Genomic DNA, 16,170 nt, shown 5'->3' with positions numbered 1-16,170 from the left:
CTAAAATTTTACAGTCACGTAAATTCAATCATCACCATTGTTTGTTTATGTTTTACTTTGTTTTTTTTCTTAAAGTAACTATTAAAGTGCTTTAAAAATTATAGTATCTTGCTTTAGTAAAATATAATACAGCTACATAGTAAAAACTACAGACTAAATTCTACATTTACATTTCTACGTCTACACAGTACAACCAATCATTCCCAATACTTATTTTTCTTGGACCAAACCGAACATTAATTTTAAAAAGGGAATTTATGGGGAAAAACATAAGTTCAAGGGACCAAAGGATAAAAAACCCGAAAGTAAAACGAGTTTTGAGGTTTGGGTTTAGCGTCAACGGTTTATCCACACACAGGCCTTTCTGAGTGCGTCGACCTTTCTTTTCCTTCCTTGTCTTCTCAGCCTTGTTTTGCCGGTTAGCGTGGCACGAAAATGAGGTGAGAAAATCGAAGCGACATAGAGAGAGAAGTGAAGAAGATGTCATCTTTCTTCAAATCTTTTGCCGGAAATCCGAGGGAAGCAGCTGCCATGGCAATGGTGCAATCCTCATCTTACAGAGTATGTGAAATTTATAAGGATTAAACCTTCTTTTTTTCCGTTTATTGCATTCGTTTTGGGTACCGAGAAAGTGATTGACTTTCTTTCAAGCTCAATTTTTCAAAAATGCATTGGTCTCTCAATTAGTCCATCATATCAATGCAATTGTATTTTCAGTTTATGAGATTTGGTTAGTTCTCCCTTTGTTAATGTAGCCATGTTGGTATATAATTCTCAGGTCTTTTCGAGTAGTTAGTGTTGTTTTACTATTGCACACCACTTGTTCGATAAAATTTCAGAGGCTTCAGGGCTGATCATTATCCATTGTTTATATCTTGAAATAGATAAGAGCGTATTAGTTTTACAGAAAAAGAAGAAATTGGAAGTAGTTTGACTTGATTTCTGGTTTTCCGAGCATCACATCTCATATAATATTTGGAGCTCTCTATAACCAAATTCAAACTATTTCATTTTCCAGGCTCTCTGTCATCGAAGGAATTTTATTGGAAAGAAAACACTTGATAGAAATTCTTGATCTTTTATTTTGCGTGGAAATAGTTTGAGATTGTGCTTTGTGCCGTGTTCAGGTATTGTCAGGTAGAAACTGTTCAAATATAAGGAGAACCACACCGTTGGATTCCTTTCTTGCCAAGGGAAGGTCTCCTGTCAAGGCATTTTCTTTCCTACATGTCTCGCGGTATTCAACTCAGCCCAACAACGAGTTTGGTCATTCATCAAAGCGTAGGTCTCGTGGGCCTGTTATGGCAGCAAAGAAAGCATCTGGAGGTTTGCATCTAACTGCTTTTTACTTGACTGTTATGCAATGTGGCACTCATTTGCTATTGTGTTTGGTTAGGGGAAAAACAAGAAGAAGGAAAGTACAAGCACACGGTTGATTTGCCGAAGACAGGTTTTGGTATGAGAGCGAATTCATTGACGAGGGAACCTGAACTCCAGAAGCTGTGGGAGGAGAACCAGGTCTTCAAGAGAGTTTCTGATAATAACAATGGAGTGAGTTTCTCAAAATTCTCCCACATCAAATTTGCTTCAAGAAAATTGTGTCTGAGATAGTTAGTTTGATTTCCAGGGGACTTTCATTCTTCATGATGGTCCTCCTTATGCCAACGGTGACCTGCATATGGGTCATGCTCTTAACAAGATACTGAAGGATATCATTAATCGCTATAAGGTATTTCACCTTTCCTAACTCGGAAATGCGTTTAGTTCTTACCTGGGTTCTCTATTTTCCTTACGCATCCAAGAAATGAGTTTTTCTCTCATCAAATTGTCTGCTTCTTCATCCAGCTGCTCCAAAACTATAAAGTTCAGTACATTCCTGGGTGGGATTGCCATGGCCTTCCAATTGAGTTGAAAGGCAAGTATATAATAGGTTATGGACCGTTGAGAACATTACCATGCGAAAGTAACTTTTCTTTTGTTGATTTCCAGTTTATAACTTATCTGAGTAATTTGGCTGCAACTGTCAAACATTTCAGTTCTGCAGTCCCTGGATCAGGAAGTGAGAAAGGAACTTACACCACTGAAGCTAAGGGCAAAGGCGGCGAAATTTGCAAAAGCAACAGTCAAAACACAAATGGAATCATTTAAGGTAAGCTCTATTCCCATAAGTTCTTGTTTTGAATGCAGCGGTCATTACGATCTTTTGATCTCTTAGGACGTTGTAATTATGAACGATATTTGTTTTGGTCATTCAATTGACATTTAGCACATCTGACATAATACTTGATGCTTACAGCGGTTTGGAGTATGGGCAGACTGGAACAATCCTTATCTAACTCTTGATCCGGAATATGAAGCTGCCCAGGTAATGGTTTAACCTCTGACCTCCCACATTATGTACTGGATTCGATAGTCATGCAGGAAGATTATTGTAAGAGTTCAAGGTATCAAAAGGCTGATATTGTAAGGATCTACATATTAATTTATCGCATATCACATATTGTAGATTGAAGTATTTGGCCAGATGGCCTTGCAAGGGTACATCTATAGAGGTAGGAAGCCAGTTCACTGGAGTCCTTCATCCCGTACTGCTCTTGCAGAAGCTGAACTAGAGGTACAATTCCCGTTTTCATCTCAAATAGTCTTAAGAAGAAAAAACATACCATGGATATCTTTGGGCTGAGCTAAAGTCAGCTAAAATTATACCATTTTTTTTTATACATTTTACCATTATGTGATCTGTAGTCTGTTAGACCCAGGAGTACTGCTTTATATATCCTCGATGAACCCTGATTTAATGAAAATATTATCCCCCTTCTTAATGCATGCCGCTTTCATGATTGAATGTTTAGATGATTCCACACGTTACCGTGGTTATCTTATATTTTACTCGTCTCTGCCTTTATATGTAGTATCCGGAGGGTCATGTTTCAAGAAGCATATATGCCATTTTTAAATTGGTTGGTGGAGCGAAAACAAGCCTTTTAGATGAGTTTATTCCTAATATATGCTTGGCAGTATGGACAACCACACCTTGGACTATTCCAGCCAATGCTGGTAAGTGTCATATTAGCATATGTTACTCTCATCCGCCAAAATAGATCCTATTGACTTGGTTTATTTCCAACCTCTCGTCCACGTAGATGCAGGGATACATACTCTTCATTTTTTATCTGGTTTCTGTAGCTGGATGCCATATAAGATCCTCTAGTACTCTCCGTCCTTACCTTCTTGTCTAACTTTCAGCTGTGGCGGTGAATGCAAAGCTTCAGTATTCTGTTGTCGAAGTGCATTCATCCTCAGAAGATGAATCTGCGTCGGCAGGGAAGAAAAAGAAAATGGCTGGGAAGGTTCTGAAGAATCAACAAAAGCTTTGCGTGATTGTAGCAACCGACCTTGTTCCAGCATTAGAAGCGAAATGGGGTGTGAAGCTTATCATAAGAAAAACATTCCTTGGTGCAGATCTTGAAAATTGCAGGTTACATTAAAAATTAAACAAGGAACCTCAATTTTGCGTGTGATGCTATAAAATTCAACCCCTTGGTTAACGTGTATTTATGGTTCTAGGTACACACATCCAACTGACAACAGGGATTGTCCAGTTGTTATAGGGGGTGATTACATAACCACGGAATCAGGAACAGGGTTAGTCCACACTGCCCCTGGTCATGGTCAGGAGGATTATGCAACTGGCCTGAAGTATGGACTGCCTATTGTCTCTCCTGTAGATGATGGAGGGAATTTCACTGAAGAAGCTGGACAGTTTAGAGGGCTCTCTGTCCTTGGAGAAGGAAATATTGCTGTTGTCAGTTACCTGGATGAAAATATGTCTCTGGTCATGGAAGAATCTTATGGTGAGTTGGCTGCAGATGCTTTCTGGCCAAACGTTTGAGCAAACAATTTTCATTCACTCTGTTTCAGATTAAAAGATGATTTGATTTATTTCCTTTATATGCAGCTCATAAATACCCATATGATTGGCGAACTAAGAAACCAACGATCTTTAGAGCGACTGAGCAGTGGTTTGCATCGGTTGAAGGATTTCGCAAGGCCACTATGGATGCAATCAACGATGTAAAATGGATACCACATCAGGTACCTAGTTAACTGCATATTGAGTATATACGTTGATTTCTTTTGGCCTGAGTGTGTGGGTTGAAAGTATCACGTATGAATGTTAGCTATAGAAGGAGACTCACAACATATTAACCACATAAATTGATCCATGCTTGTCCTCCTCTTACTTAGCTGCCTTATATATTCTTTCTATGATCTGCTTGTTATGTTGTTTGGAATTCAATTTGATACCTGATATGTTTTGGCTTCAGGCAGTTAACAGAATATCTGCCATGACCTCCAGCCGATCTGATTGGTGCATCTCGAGACAAAGGACGTGGGGTGTCCCTATTCCTGTCTTTTATCATGTTGAGACAAAAGAACCCCTAATGAATGAGGAGACAGTTGAACATGTTAAGTGTAAGAGTTAAATTGATAGTATGGTCTCCTTTTTGATGTTTCTTAGAGGCTATTTTTCTGTTATTCATGCTCGCTATAGTTGCTATCGGTTTCCTGTACCCTTATTTGTATACCTTGTCGGACAGCTATAATTTCCCAAAAGGGCAGTGATGCGTGGTGGTATATGTCGGCGGAAGACCTACTTCCTGAGAAATATCGTGATAAAGCAGCTGATTATGAAAAAGGGACTGATACAATGGATGTCTGGTTTGACTCAGGTACTATAATAAAAGAATGTTAAATAAAATTAAATAGTACAAAGCACCAAAAAACTTATTTTTCACCACTTCTTTCTCATCTGTATGTCAGGTTCCTCTTGGGCTGGTGTATTGGGGAAACGCGAGGGTCTTACTTTTCCTGCAGATGTGTATCTAGAAGGTACTGATCAGCATCGTGGATGGTTCCAGAGCTCTTTGTTAACAAGCATCGCAACAAAAGGTGCTAAATGCTCGCCGTGATAACTGCCTCTATAAATTCAGATGATTGTACATATTTAGTTTTCTTGGTGTGAGTTGGTTTCTTAACATTTTGTATTATTGGATATAGGCAAGGCTCCCTATTCTGCCGTCATAACACATGGTTTTGTACTGGATGAGAAGGGTATGAAAATGAGCAAGTCTTTGGGTAATGTGGTTGACCCACGTTTGGTCATTGAAGGAGGGAAAAATTCAAAGGTTCGTCAGTGGAATAACAACCATGCTCATTATGTAAAAACATCTTTATGATCCATTCAATCTGTTTCTTGACAAAGGTTTGTCTTCTTATGCCAGGACGCACCTGCTTATGGAGCTGATGTTATGCGTCTCTGGGTTTCTAGTGTAGATTACACAGGAGATGTTCTAATTGGCCCACAAATTCTTCGGCAGATGTCTGATATATATAGGAAGTTGAGAGGAACGTTGAGATATCTCTTGGGCAATCTTCATGATTGGAGAGTATGTCTCTGACCGGAAACTTTATGTAGAATTGCATTATTTTTCCTCTTGCCCCACTTTTCAAGATTTATTGCTTCTATCTTATGTTTTGCATCGGCGACAGTGTTTTAATATATAAGTTGTGGCTGTTTGCAGGTTGATAATGCTGTGCCATACCAGGATTTAGCCATCATTGATCAGCATGCTCTCTTCCAGCTTGAGAGTGTTGTAAAGAACATACAAGAGTGTTACGAGAACTACCAGTTTTTCAAAATATTCCAGGTACTAAACCTCACCATCTTATTTTGGTACAGTTGAACTGATCAGTGTCCTCAGAGTAGTAGTCTCTCTAAATGTGTCACATTTTATGACTGGGTCGCAGATAGGCAAGAGCAACTAAAAACTGGAAAACCCATTAAAATGATTTAGTTCACTCACATATGTTTGCCTTTGCCTGTGACGGAGAACATAGATAAATTACCAGTATGAGACTTAGTTTATTGATTAGGATCTCGAATATATCTAAGAATTCATACTTCAGATTTGAGAATATCTCTCTATGAGAGCGAAGTTTCTATTTAGTTTCAAATTGGTATGCTTGCGCCACCTGGGGAGGAGGCTGAATTTCATGTTTTAGATGATCCTTGTTATTAAGTGACCTTTCGTTATTTCAGATCATACAACGATTCACAATTGTTGATCTGTCAAATTTCTACTTCGATATTGCTAAAGATAGACTGTATACTGGGTAAGTTTTTCATCTTCTTTAGGTTTGACATTTGCTATAACCTGTTTATCGCTTACCAATCTTTGATTGCAATACGTATGTGCTATTCAACGTTATCTCAGGGGAACTTCGAGTTTTACCAGAAGAAGCTGTCAAACAGTTCTTTCAACACATCTTTTATCCATATTGAGAGTGATCGCGCCCATAGTACCTCACCTAGCAGAAGATGTCTGGCAAAATCTCCCATTTGAGTACAGAAATGAAGATGGCTCTGCAGCAAAGTTTGTCTTTGAACTTAAATGGCCTCTGTTGAACGAACAGTGGCTTTCATTTCCTGCTGAAGACGTTCTCTTCTGGGAAAGGCTTCTCGAGGTATCAAAAATCTCCTAAAATCATAGCGGATAAACTCTCAGCAATTTCCACCATCTACACGTCTTATAGTTAATAATTAAAGTTCCTTAACTTCTTACTGGATACGACCCAGTTAGGATATAGCATTATCTCTCTGTAATAACCTTTTAGTTTTAACCTTTGTTTACTTCTTTACTGAAGACAACATTTTATTGATGCCTGCTATGTGATGAGGATCTTAATAAGGCTTATGGTGCGTGTGTGACAGTTGAGGACAGAGGTGAACAAAGTGTTGGAGCTTGCACGTAATGGGAAATTAATCGGTTCCAGTTTAGAAGCAAAGGTGTATCTGCATACCACCAATGCAAGCATGGCTTCTAGATTATTAGAGATGTGTGAAGCTCAGAATGAAGCTGACACGCTGCAACGCATATTCCTTACATCACAGGTAAGCACTAAATCTCGAGGGAATCGGAAACTTTGTGCTCAATTGAGATCATAATAGCAGTAGGGACATCATGTAGAAATTAGATGTATGAGAAGACATTCTAGAGAGCCCTAAACACCTAAGAGATGGATACGAAATCGAGGAATTTTAATTGAATCTCTGTATTTTGGTGCGATAGAAAAACCATGGATTAAGAGTAGCCTTTTGATGACATTTGGACCCTCTGAGTACATTTCTATGAAATTTAGCCATGAAACTGTTGTGGATATGTATACAGGTTGAGGTATTGTCGTCAATGGAGACGGAGATGGTAAGCAGTGTGCAGCACACAGGAGAGTATGTGGATGGAGAGAACAAAGTGTGGATTGGTGTGTCACGTGCCGAGGGATCCAAGTGCGAGAGGTGCTGGAACTACTCAGGCCAGGTCGGGTCCTTTTCTGAACATCCCACTCTCTGTGGACGCTGCTTCAAAGTCATTGTTGCTAATCCGCCTGAGCCAGTGGCTGCAGCTGTAATCAACTGATCTTCAAATTTGCTTTTGTACTGTAACAATTTATTTGCCCAATGCACTCTTTGTACATTGTCCAATTCATATTTTTTCACTGAACTCAATGATAATAATTTAAGTTGCTAAAGTGGAATATTTTTGGTAGTCTTGCCAATACTTTCTAGTTCTAGCCCCAGTTAATATCCGATGGTAAGGATCAATTTTACAAAATATTACGCACCAAAAACTCAATTAACCTGGTGTCTCCTAAGAGAGGTTTAAAAACCATGTAGTGATCCATAGTTTAAATGGACTCGGACCCAACGTAAATACGTAAGATTCAATGTCTTAAAAGGTGAATGGGTCGGAGCTAAAACCATGGAAACCAAACACAAAGTACAGAGACATGGCGTGGATGAAAGCAATGGCAAGGATCTTGCATTCTACAGCTGAGCGTTTGCGTTCTGTTGTAGTAACTCTACTTCTTCCAAGTCATCACTCTGTATCTGCAAGTCCTGCACCGAGAAAATATAGATACATGTTATAATGCTGATACATACTTCGGTATAGATGTAAAATTCCAAGAATCAGATGGACATAACAAACGCTTACTTGGGCTTGTGCTGGTGGTTCTTGTGCAACAGGGTATACCTGCGGCTGAGACATTCTATAATAAGGCTCCTTCAAGTCGAGTTTGCACGATGATGTTTGGAGGATGCCACCTTGATTGGCACCAGGCCCCGACATCTTAGCTGTTTAAGAAGTCAATTTGAAACAAAGTAAGAAATAAGCTAATATGATTCAAAAGGAGAGATGCAAAGAGAGCCAAAATTGACCTGAGAGAGTTAGATTTATAGTGTAACTCTGAGCACTGTGGGCAACCAAATGAAGTCTACCAGTGATCTCTTGCCCTGCCATGACATGAATAGGCTGCAAGAGAACGCATCTTATTTGATACCAATGGGTTGTTGGTGCACCAGGAGCAGTCGTGAACCATCTTTGCACCGTGCTGTTGGATATATAGAGCAGATCAGGTTTGCATGTATGACAGCAAAAGTATATTAACCAAAAGTGCAAGTAAGAACGTATAAATTTGTTATGGTTTGATACCTTCCATCGAAGAGAACGTCGAACCAGCACGCAAGTCCATGAACTCTGGTACACACAGACGCTGTGAACTTCAACGGAACATCAATCTCGTAAAATTGTTCTTCCTGCGAAAATAAAATTAGCCGGTAAATGAGTTTGGACCATGTCATTCACCAAACAGGGAAAAGACTACCAATTGAGGTTCCATATATGTGAAAGTATCACAAAAAAAAATTCTCGATGTTAAGGAAACATTACTGAACCAAGTGTTATGTAGAGAGCAACTATACCTTCATCTTAGTGAAGTCTATCACATGAAACATCGAGGGAGCCACCAATAATCTTGGATCAAATGCATCAACCACAGGCTACAAAATCAGTAGACATGAGTCATTGTAAAATGAAAAAACAACATAATCAGTGATCCACGGGTTGTGAGTATACCTGGGAAAAATAACCCTGGTGAGCTGATCCATAAAGAGGTGTCAAATCAACTCCATAATAGTTCTGTTGCTGCCAAAACAAAGCCTGCATAGAGGTGGATAACCTAATTACTGTAAGCTTAATATCACATGCTAACTCAGCCATGAGCATTTTCAGACATAATCTTCCTTATAAGATGCGTAGTATGTACCTTATTTGCCATTTCAATAAATAAGAATTCATCGGCGAAAGGTGCCATGTGGATCCTGCAATGAGAAAGAATGATTTTTATGAATTAGAAAAGTAATGCTACCGAAGATCAGCTTTACCTTCCGACTGTTGGAAACATTTTTCCGTTTGGAGACAGAAAACGGTCCCTAGCAATAACATATGTTTCCAACATCCTCTCATTGACCAATAAGGTGCCTACAAGCACATATCATTTATGATAAGACTTCAAATCAGAAAGGTTCGAAGTTTGCCTTCTGAAAGATTTTAGTTTTCATGAACGGTATGTGAAAAGAATCCATCTCTGAAGCACATACCCATTGGTTCAGAGATCAAAACATCAGCCTTCTCAGGCAACTCAACATCCTCAATTTTTCCCTTGATGACCTACACTTGCGCCAGCCAACGTAAAGAAGATGAGAAACATGAAAAATGTACTAGCAAAACTGGACTACACGTCTTACCGTGATCCGTTCAGCAAGCAATGGGTTTCCAGCGATCAGCTTACGGGCATAATCAGCCATCTCTGACGCTTCCACAGCATACACGTGCTTGGCACCAGCCTAAACAATGGACACTTATTAGAAAAACGGAATCACAATGCAGATTCTAGAAAGTTTTGGGGCCGAAGTTTCTTAAATATTTGCATACCAGTGCAGCAAACATTGACAAAATGCCACTTCCAGCACCCACATCGACCACAACACGGCCTGAAAAGTCTGAACGATTCTCCATGACTGCAGCATGATAAGTACCTAAAGACAGTAACATGGCGTAAAAAGAGCTATCATAAGTCAAATATCTTTGTGAAGAAACTACATAAATTCCAACTTTGATAGATTCTCATCCTCCCCAGCCCAAACATACATTAAAAAAATTTGAGGTAACCTATGCATAAAGGCCAGACGTCTTACCAGTCCTCACATAATCCTGTAGCATGTTTTGCTGATGTAGAAGTTGCCCATAGTAATGGAAATACATTTTGGCTGAGGCAGCCTCTATCTTATTGTCAAACTTGCTTGAACTATATGAAACTGTTCCGTTCGGCAAGCATGATCCTAGAAACAGAAAGAATGAGAAGCTGTCAAGGAATGATTACGAGCAACAGTCGTGAATACACTGTGAATCATAAAGATAAAGGAAGATAGCAAATATACATATAAATAAACGTTGAAAGATACACATCACTTATATAAAGGTCAAATGCATCTACGACCTTTTTTTTTTTCTGAAAGAAAAACATGAAAACACATAAAAGTTTCAAAGAGGCACCTTTTGTAACAGCATCCTTTGTCCATTCCTCGAACGAATCACAAAAATCCTTGCTTTCCTTCTCATCTCTAAACTTTATTACAACCCCTCGAGAAAATGAATTCTGGTTAAATAAATCAGAAAAAAATGTATATCAGACATAAAGGTAACACTTTTAGTAACCAAAGTGAAACAAATCATCTCCCAAAACAAATCTCGCAAACACTGAGAAGAATGAGAAGAAAGGGAAACTTAATGAACAAAAGTAGAGGTAATGACGTACCTCTTTAGTGGAATTCGAACTATCACACACACAGACCAACTGAAGCGCCCCCAACTTGAACAACTGACAAACACAACAGCTACGATCAATGTAACCCTTTGCTACATTACTTAATTAAACATAGAAAAGTTCCAAACTTGATATGAGAAAGAAAAAAAAAAAGATAACTGAAAGCAAATCGAAAGTCACCTGAGCGGAGCTAAGATCAAAACTGAAACTATCAGCCGATTCAGATTCCTGAAACCGAAGTTCCGTGACTTCATCAACGCAGGAGAACGTAGCTACAACAGGAGATGACGAGGAGGAGGTGAGATCAGTGAGGGATGCTAAAGTGAACTCCTTCTGCTTAAGCTTATTCATACAAGGAGCCTCCATGATTTTGAGAGACTAAAGAACGTAAAAGTACACTACGTGTATGTATAGATAAATCAAAGAGAGGAGCTTTCACGAGCTCCGAGTAAATACGAGAGGGAGACAGTAAGGAGCGAGCTTGAGCCGACACGACAAGACCAAGCGAAACAGCACTCTGTGGGGGTATTTCTGTAATTTAGTCGGATAGTGGAGTCTGTTTTTGTATTTAAACTTCTTTCTTTTTTTTTGGTTTTCTGATATTATTACGTGGTAGACGTGCATTGGTCCATATTTGGGCTGTCTAATGAGATCCATTTGAATGTTGGGCCTAAAGTTTGAATACTTCTTTCATGTTTTTTTTTGTCAGCTCTTCTTACATGTTTATCTTAGGAGATTAGAAATTGAATTTGATCTTTAGATTATTATTATAAATGAGTTAGATGTACATACTTCTGAATGATGGATTGATGATGATAAGAAAAGAATATTGTTATCATGATGTGACATGTCATCAATAGAGGTTGATCATAGTGGGAAGCAATGGAGGAGGAATCACCAACAAGTTACAAATGTGCTTTTGAGATTTGATTACAAGTGTCTGTGGTGGCAGATAACTAAGGCATTCGCTAATAAGTCCTGTAACCACTAATCAGACAACTTTAATAGTAGGAATAGTTGATTGTATAAAGCTAAATATATGAATTCAGAAAGTCAATAGAAACAATATGTTACATTTTGAGAGAAACTGTATTTTATACAGAGCTATAAGTATTTTTTCACTTGCTCCTCCAGTGGGAGCTTAGCATCAATTATCTTCCTCATCAATGCAAGCTGAAATAGTTTGAACAAAGAACCAGTCTGTGATTTGAAAGAAGAAAGAAACATTTTCCTCTTAAAAGAGAAAATCCACAGATGAGTTTCTATTCTAAACTGATACCATTTCCCTAAGTTACTGTTACCAAAATCTCTTGGATGATTTCCATTTTAAGTTATATGTTTATAGGAGCTGATCAAGTTTTACAACCTAGTTTCATCCGGAGACATATACAAAAGAGGAAATGGCTTATAAAGAGGAAAAAAGAATTGAAAAGGTTTACCTCCGCAGCAGAAACAACAGAAGCAGCAAGAGAGAACCATGGCAAGATCTCCGCAGACAACATAAAACCAGTTACCAGATGGAATCTCAGGGCCAGATTCTAGGAGTTTCTGTTGATTGCTTTGACTATGCTGCCCGCTGCTGTTAGTCCTTTGATATTTCTTCTTGCTAGTGCTCTTGAAAGAGTTTCTAAGTTTCAATGATGGCCACAGATGCATTTTTTTCAAATGTTGACGAGGCTAAAGCAGTTTTTTTGGGTTTTAAAAGGAGGGAAAAGGCACACAATCTTGAGCTTTTATGCAACTAGAACCATTTGCTGTTGGTCCAAAACACACACCTCACTCTCTTGTCCAAAGCCGACAAGGAAATCAACCTAACAAAATAAGAAAGAAAGACACAGAGTTGATATTTCAAGACCAAAGAGAAACTAAGAAAAGCAGACTGATTCAAGCAAGAAACAAACTCTCATGTAAACTCAATAGATATATTTCACCAATTTTTGCTAACCTAAAAAGTCACAAACACCAAGCTCAAAAGACAATGACTTTTGCACACACAATAAAAAAAAAGAAATCTATATGAATTCACCAGAGAAGATATTCATCTAAAATCTCATGGGTGTCACTGTTTATCCCTGAACTGATACATCCCAAACCAACTGAATTCACAGATCCTAGGCTTAAGACCCAAACTTCATCCACGCAATTTCAAGAAGCGCAATAACACACAAGAAATCAAGATGCTAATAGTTCCACAGAGATCAAAAATGTTACAAACTCACAGTCCACCACAGAGGTTGAAAGGCGAAGACTTTGCTGGGATCTCACCTCTATGCTCTCTATTCAAGACTCTGCAAGTAAGCAACTAAACCTTTGTTCTTTTATTGGTCGGCACACGCAACTTTTTAGATATTTTGATATTATTGTTAGCCAAAAAAAAAAAGATTTTCTTAGATTGTTTTATAATAACATTTTTAAATATATTTTCTTCGGATTTTATTGTTTTAAAAATTTTCGAAAGGTTACAGATTACAATCAAAGCTTTGTGGTGCATAGCACGCCAACAAAAGACTTTGTTTTTTGAACCTTCCGGTGTTAAAACTCATTTCTACACTTCAGTGAATTAGTTTAGTTATGATTATCACCACCTAGCTATGCTAGGGACAACAACACAAGCAGCAAGGAATCCTAAGTCTCTGACATTTGGGATTTGGGGAAACTCAAAACAACATGGAAGAAATTCACTATACAACTCAAGATCATAGAGCAAGAACAATGGTAACACCAGCTAATAATGCTTATACTATGGAAAGAGTTCTGAGCGGAAATGAATTGTAACTTGTAGCTTTTGAGCTCAGATCAAGTCCATCTTCCCAGATTCGATTGCTCCTTTTACAATCTTGTAACGTATGAAGTAGAGATCCCCACGGTCCATCTCCTCAGTCTGGGTGCTCTCTCCTCTGCCAAAAAAAAAAAAAGAGCAAACCAGCTTAAGATTACAAGAAAGGTTGTGTATGGAGAAAATGATGTTAAGGAGTTCTCACTCTTCGTATAGATTGAGAGTGAAATGGCTCTTGCTTCTACAAACAACAAAAGTGTCCAAATGCGGCTCCGGCACTGAAACAAAAAACAATCACACTCATCACTAACACAAACAACTCTAGCTAAACCAACTGAGATTCTAAAATTTGAGAGATGGAACATGATGGTTTAGGATAAAGTACCCATATCATCCACTTCACTTATAAGGGATTGCTTGAGAACGGACTGATAGTTCTCAGGCAACTTACGCAGTACGCTCTCTTCGAAATGCTTTGCCAAATCATCAGCACACCTGCAACCATTCATTCATATGTCTCATAACACCAGCCAAATTAACATAAAATCAGATAATTATTTAACAAAAAACAAACAAACAAACCTTCTAGCAAACACTTTCTCTTGCTCAGAAAGGCGACTTTCAGCTTCTTCTGACTTGAGGCTGTGGAACATAAACTTCTCTATCTGCAGCCCAACACTCACCATTAGAGAAGACACAAAACCAAAGTTTATATAGACTCATGAAATATATATACACTGAGAAGGAAATCAATCAGAAGACACACCTTCAGAAGCCTAACCCTAAGATATGATCTCAGTAGAAACTGGGTTCTGTCCAAATCCATCTGATAAAGCGACACAACCAAAGGGTCGATACCATTTTCCACATAAGCTTCAATATTCTCTTCCTGTAGTCACAAAATTGCAATAAAAGACCTTTACAAAAGCTGCTACGCAGATGATTAACATCGTCATGTGAACTAAGGTTTTAAGGAAGACCCAACAGAAAAGATTAGGGCTTTTAGAGAATTTACCACTAATTCAATCTGCCCTTTGGCTCTTTCGACGAGATCCCCTTCGTACGGTAGAATCTCCGGCGCCGCCTTCTCGTTACGCCACGCTCTCTTCAAGAGCTCGACGTCTGAGGTAGAGGACAATGATTCGAAATCAGCCGATCCCATATCCGAACTCGACGCCATTAGATCGGTTTCCTCTCTTTCTCTCTGCTGATAATCCCTCTGAAAAGTTTCAGTTTCAGTTTCAGATGGCGTCAAGCTGAATAGAGCGGTAAATAGAAAACATACGACCGTGGATTCGGCGCCAAACTTAAGGGCTCGTGTTGGGCTTTACGGTGATAATGGGCTTAGCCCATACAGTATTTGAGTGTCCTATAATGTCACCACAAGAATCAAACAATTTAAAAAACTATATTCGCTGCGGCTGTAGATGTTCCAAACAGCCAAAATTTAGTATAAAGTCATTTATATCAACCAATCGAACTTTTATTTCTTTAAAAATCTCACAGCAAAAAAATCTCTACAAAATTATTTTATGGCCGTAAAAAATTTTATTTTCAGAGCTAAAAGATAGTGTTTTACAAAACTATAGCAAAATAATCTACATCAAATAAATTTATAGCTTAAATTCTACAACTAAAAGCATAAAGCTACAACTCATTCCAATTACTCCCTCTATCATTTGTTAATTGGAAATTTTACAAACCAAATGATGTTTATGAAAATTTGCATGCAAACAATGTAGAGTTGTACAAGTCCACTAGTTGATCCATTTGTCATGACTCGCACGAGGTTTTCAGTCAATGACCACCACAAACTTATAAGAGTCCACATTAAGGTCCTTAACTTGTGATTTGTGAGCCTAGATTTTTTTTAAAATATTTGTCTTAAATGTCTCGTTTTAAAAATTATATACAAATGGTAGTACCGTTGAGCCTATTTGATTTTTAAAACTTGAGATTTTTCTTACTAATTGAAGTTGCAGAAAAATCATGTGTAGACTTTTCAAACTTAGAAATATATTTGTGTATTATCAACGTGACGTATGTGAATGAACATACCATGCCGTCTTCAAAAGGTGAAGAAGACCAGCCCAAAAAACGTTGCAGAGGGATTTATTTAATTCGTGAAGCATGCATGCGTTCCTTAGAAGTTAGAACCGTCAAAACTGATCTACCTCATGACTCGTTGAGTCCACTGTCCACAATGAGGTCTGAGAACACAACTGAATTTTTTTTGTCTTAATTGATAGGTAAGAGCAAGAAAAGCAAGAGTAATAATCATTTCCCATATGAACAGACACTACTTTTGATAGATGATTTTTGAATTAAATTTGTGACGATTAATTTCAAAATCTCTTCATGATAGTTTGCTATGCTGACCATGAATAACTTATTGACTATGTATTGAAATTGTTTCTATATTTTGTTTTATTTTTCTTCCGCAAAAATCTTTCCATTTAATAGAATACTGTTCATGAACATTAAGCTTTTTGTTATATTACAAAATTATATATGAAGTTGGGTTGATTTAACACATGTTCTAACGTATGGACCAATTTGAAGATGTATCCTTTGCCCATCCCTGTGAGATAAATATATTGAATTTCAAAATTTGTTATGTATACTTTTCTCTCCATTGTGACTTTTTTTCTTTTTGATATTCCAGCTTC

General features: G+C 38.0%; 4 protein-coding genes across 6 annotated transcripts; 1 reads left to right on the top strand and 3 right to left on the bottom strand.

The window, feature by feature from the left end:
- The first annotated feature begins 310 nt into the window (after positions 1-310).
- Positions 311-7,590, top strand: LOC106410416 (isoleucine--tRNA ligase, chloroplastic/mitochondrial-like). Its single transcript, XM_048762215.1, has 22 exons — positions 311-561; positions 1,128-1,326; positions 1,397-1,551; positions 1,628-1,729; positions 1,846-1,915; positions 2,037-2,149; positions 2,297-2,365; positions 2,507-2,614; positions 2,913-3,057; positions 3,247-3,478; positions 3,568-3,854; positions 3,959-4,095; positions 4,329-4,476; positions 4,602-4,733; positions 4,825-4,953; positions 5,062-5,189; positions 5,286-5,450; positions 5,586-5,711; positions 6,104-6,177; positions 6,279-6,528; positions 6,776-6,955; positions 7,233-7,590. Exons 1-22 carry the CDS (start codon positions 481-483, stop codon positions 7,476-7,478), a joined length of 3,276 nt encoding a protein of 1,091 aa, XP_048618172.1. The 5' UTR covers positions 311-480; the 3' UTR covers positions 7,479-7,590.
- An 83-nt stretch (positions 7,591-7,673) lies between these two features.
- LOC106410415 (probable histone-arginine methyltransferase 1.4) lies at positions 7,674-11,260 on the bottom strand. Its single transcript, XM_013850904.3, has 15 exons — positions 10,906-11,260; positions 10,717-10,779; positions 10,455-10,557; positions 10,097-10,240; positions 9,834-9,937; positions 9,647-9,745; positions 9,500-9,569; positions 9,284-9,380; positions 9,166-9,220; positions 8,976-9,059; positions 8,822-8,899; positions 8,553-8,656; positions 8,279-8,451; positions 8,055-8,194; positions 7,674-7,957 (listed from the first exon to the last, which is right to left on the bottom strand). The coding sequence occupies exons 1-15, from the start codon at positions 11,089-11,091 to the stop codon at positions 7,886-7,888; spliced, it is 1,572 nt and encodes a 523-aa protein (XP_013706358.2). The 5' UTR covers positions 11,092-11,260; the 3' UTR covers positions 7,674-7,885.
- Positions 11,261-11,730: 470 nt separating this feature from the next.
- Positions 11,731-13,113, bottom strand: LOC106407125. 3 transcript variants are annotated; one of them, XM_048762216.1, is made up of 3 exons: positions 12,991-13,113; positions 12,165-12,536; positions 11,731-11,898 (listed from the first exon to the last, which is right to left on the bottom strand). In XM_048762216.1, exons 2-3 carry the CDS (start codon positions 12,379-12,381, stop codon positions 11,873-11,875), a joined length of 243 nt encoding a protein of 80 aa, XP_048618173.1. In that variant the 5' UTR covers positions 12,382-12,536; positions 12,991-13,113; the 3' UTR covers positions 11,731-11,872. The 3 variants fall into 3 exon arrangements, with proteins under 3 accessions (XP_048618173.1, XP_013703376.1, XP_048618174.1); XM_013847922.3 differs by having other exon boundaries at positions 12,945-13,106; XM_048762217.1 differs by having other exon boundaries at positions 12,937-13,038.
- A 232-nt stretch (positions 13,114-13,345) lies between these two features.
- Positions 13,346-14,777, bottom strand: LOC106409227 (DNA replication complex GINS protein SLD5). The gene is made up of 6 exons (XM_013849888.3): positions 14,517-14,777; positions 14,268-14,390; positions 14,084-14,166; positions 13,887-13,996; positions 13,707-13,779; positions 13,346-13,622 (listed from the first exon to the last, which is right to left on the bottom strand). Exons 1-6 carry the CDS (start codon positions 14,679-14,681, stop codon positions 13,517-13,519), a joined length of 660 nt encoding a protein of 219 aa, XP_013705342.2. The 5' UTR covers positions 14,682-14,777; the 3' UTR covers positions 13,346-13,516.
- Positions 14,778-16,170: the final 1,393 nt, after the last annotated feature.

This window comes from Brassica napus, chromosome C7, assembly GCF_020379485.1.
Source record: "Brassica napus cultivar Da-Ae chromosome C7, Da-Ae, whole genome shotgun sequence".
In the NCBI taxonomy this organism is placed as follows: Eukaryota; Viridiplantae; Streptophyta; class Magnoliopsida; order Brassicales; family Brassicaceae; genus Brassica; species Brassica napus.
The sequence above is the reverse complement of the archived record's forward strand: the minus strand, read 5'-3'. Positions and strand labels throughout refer to the sequence as shown.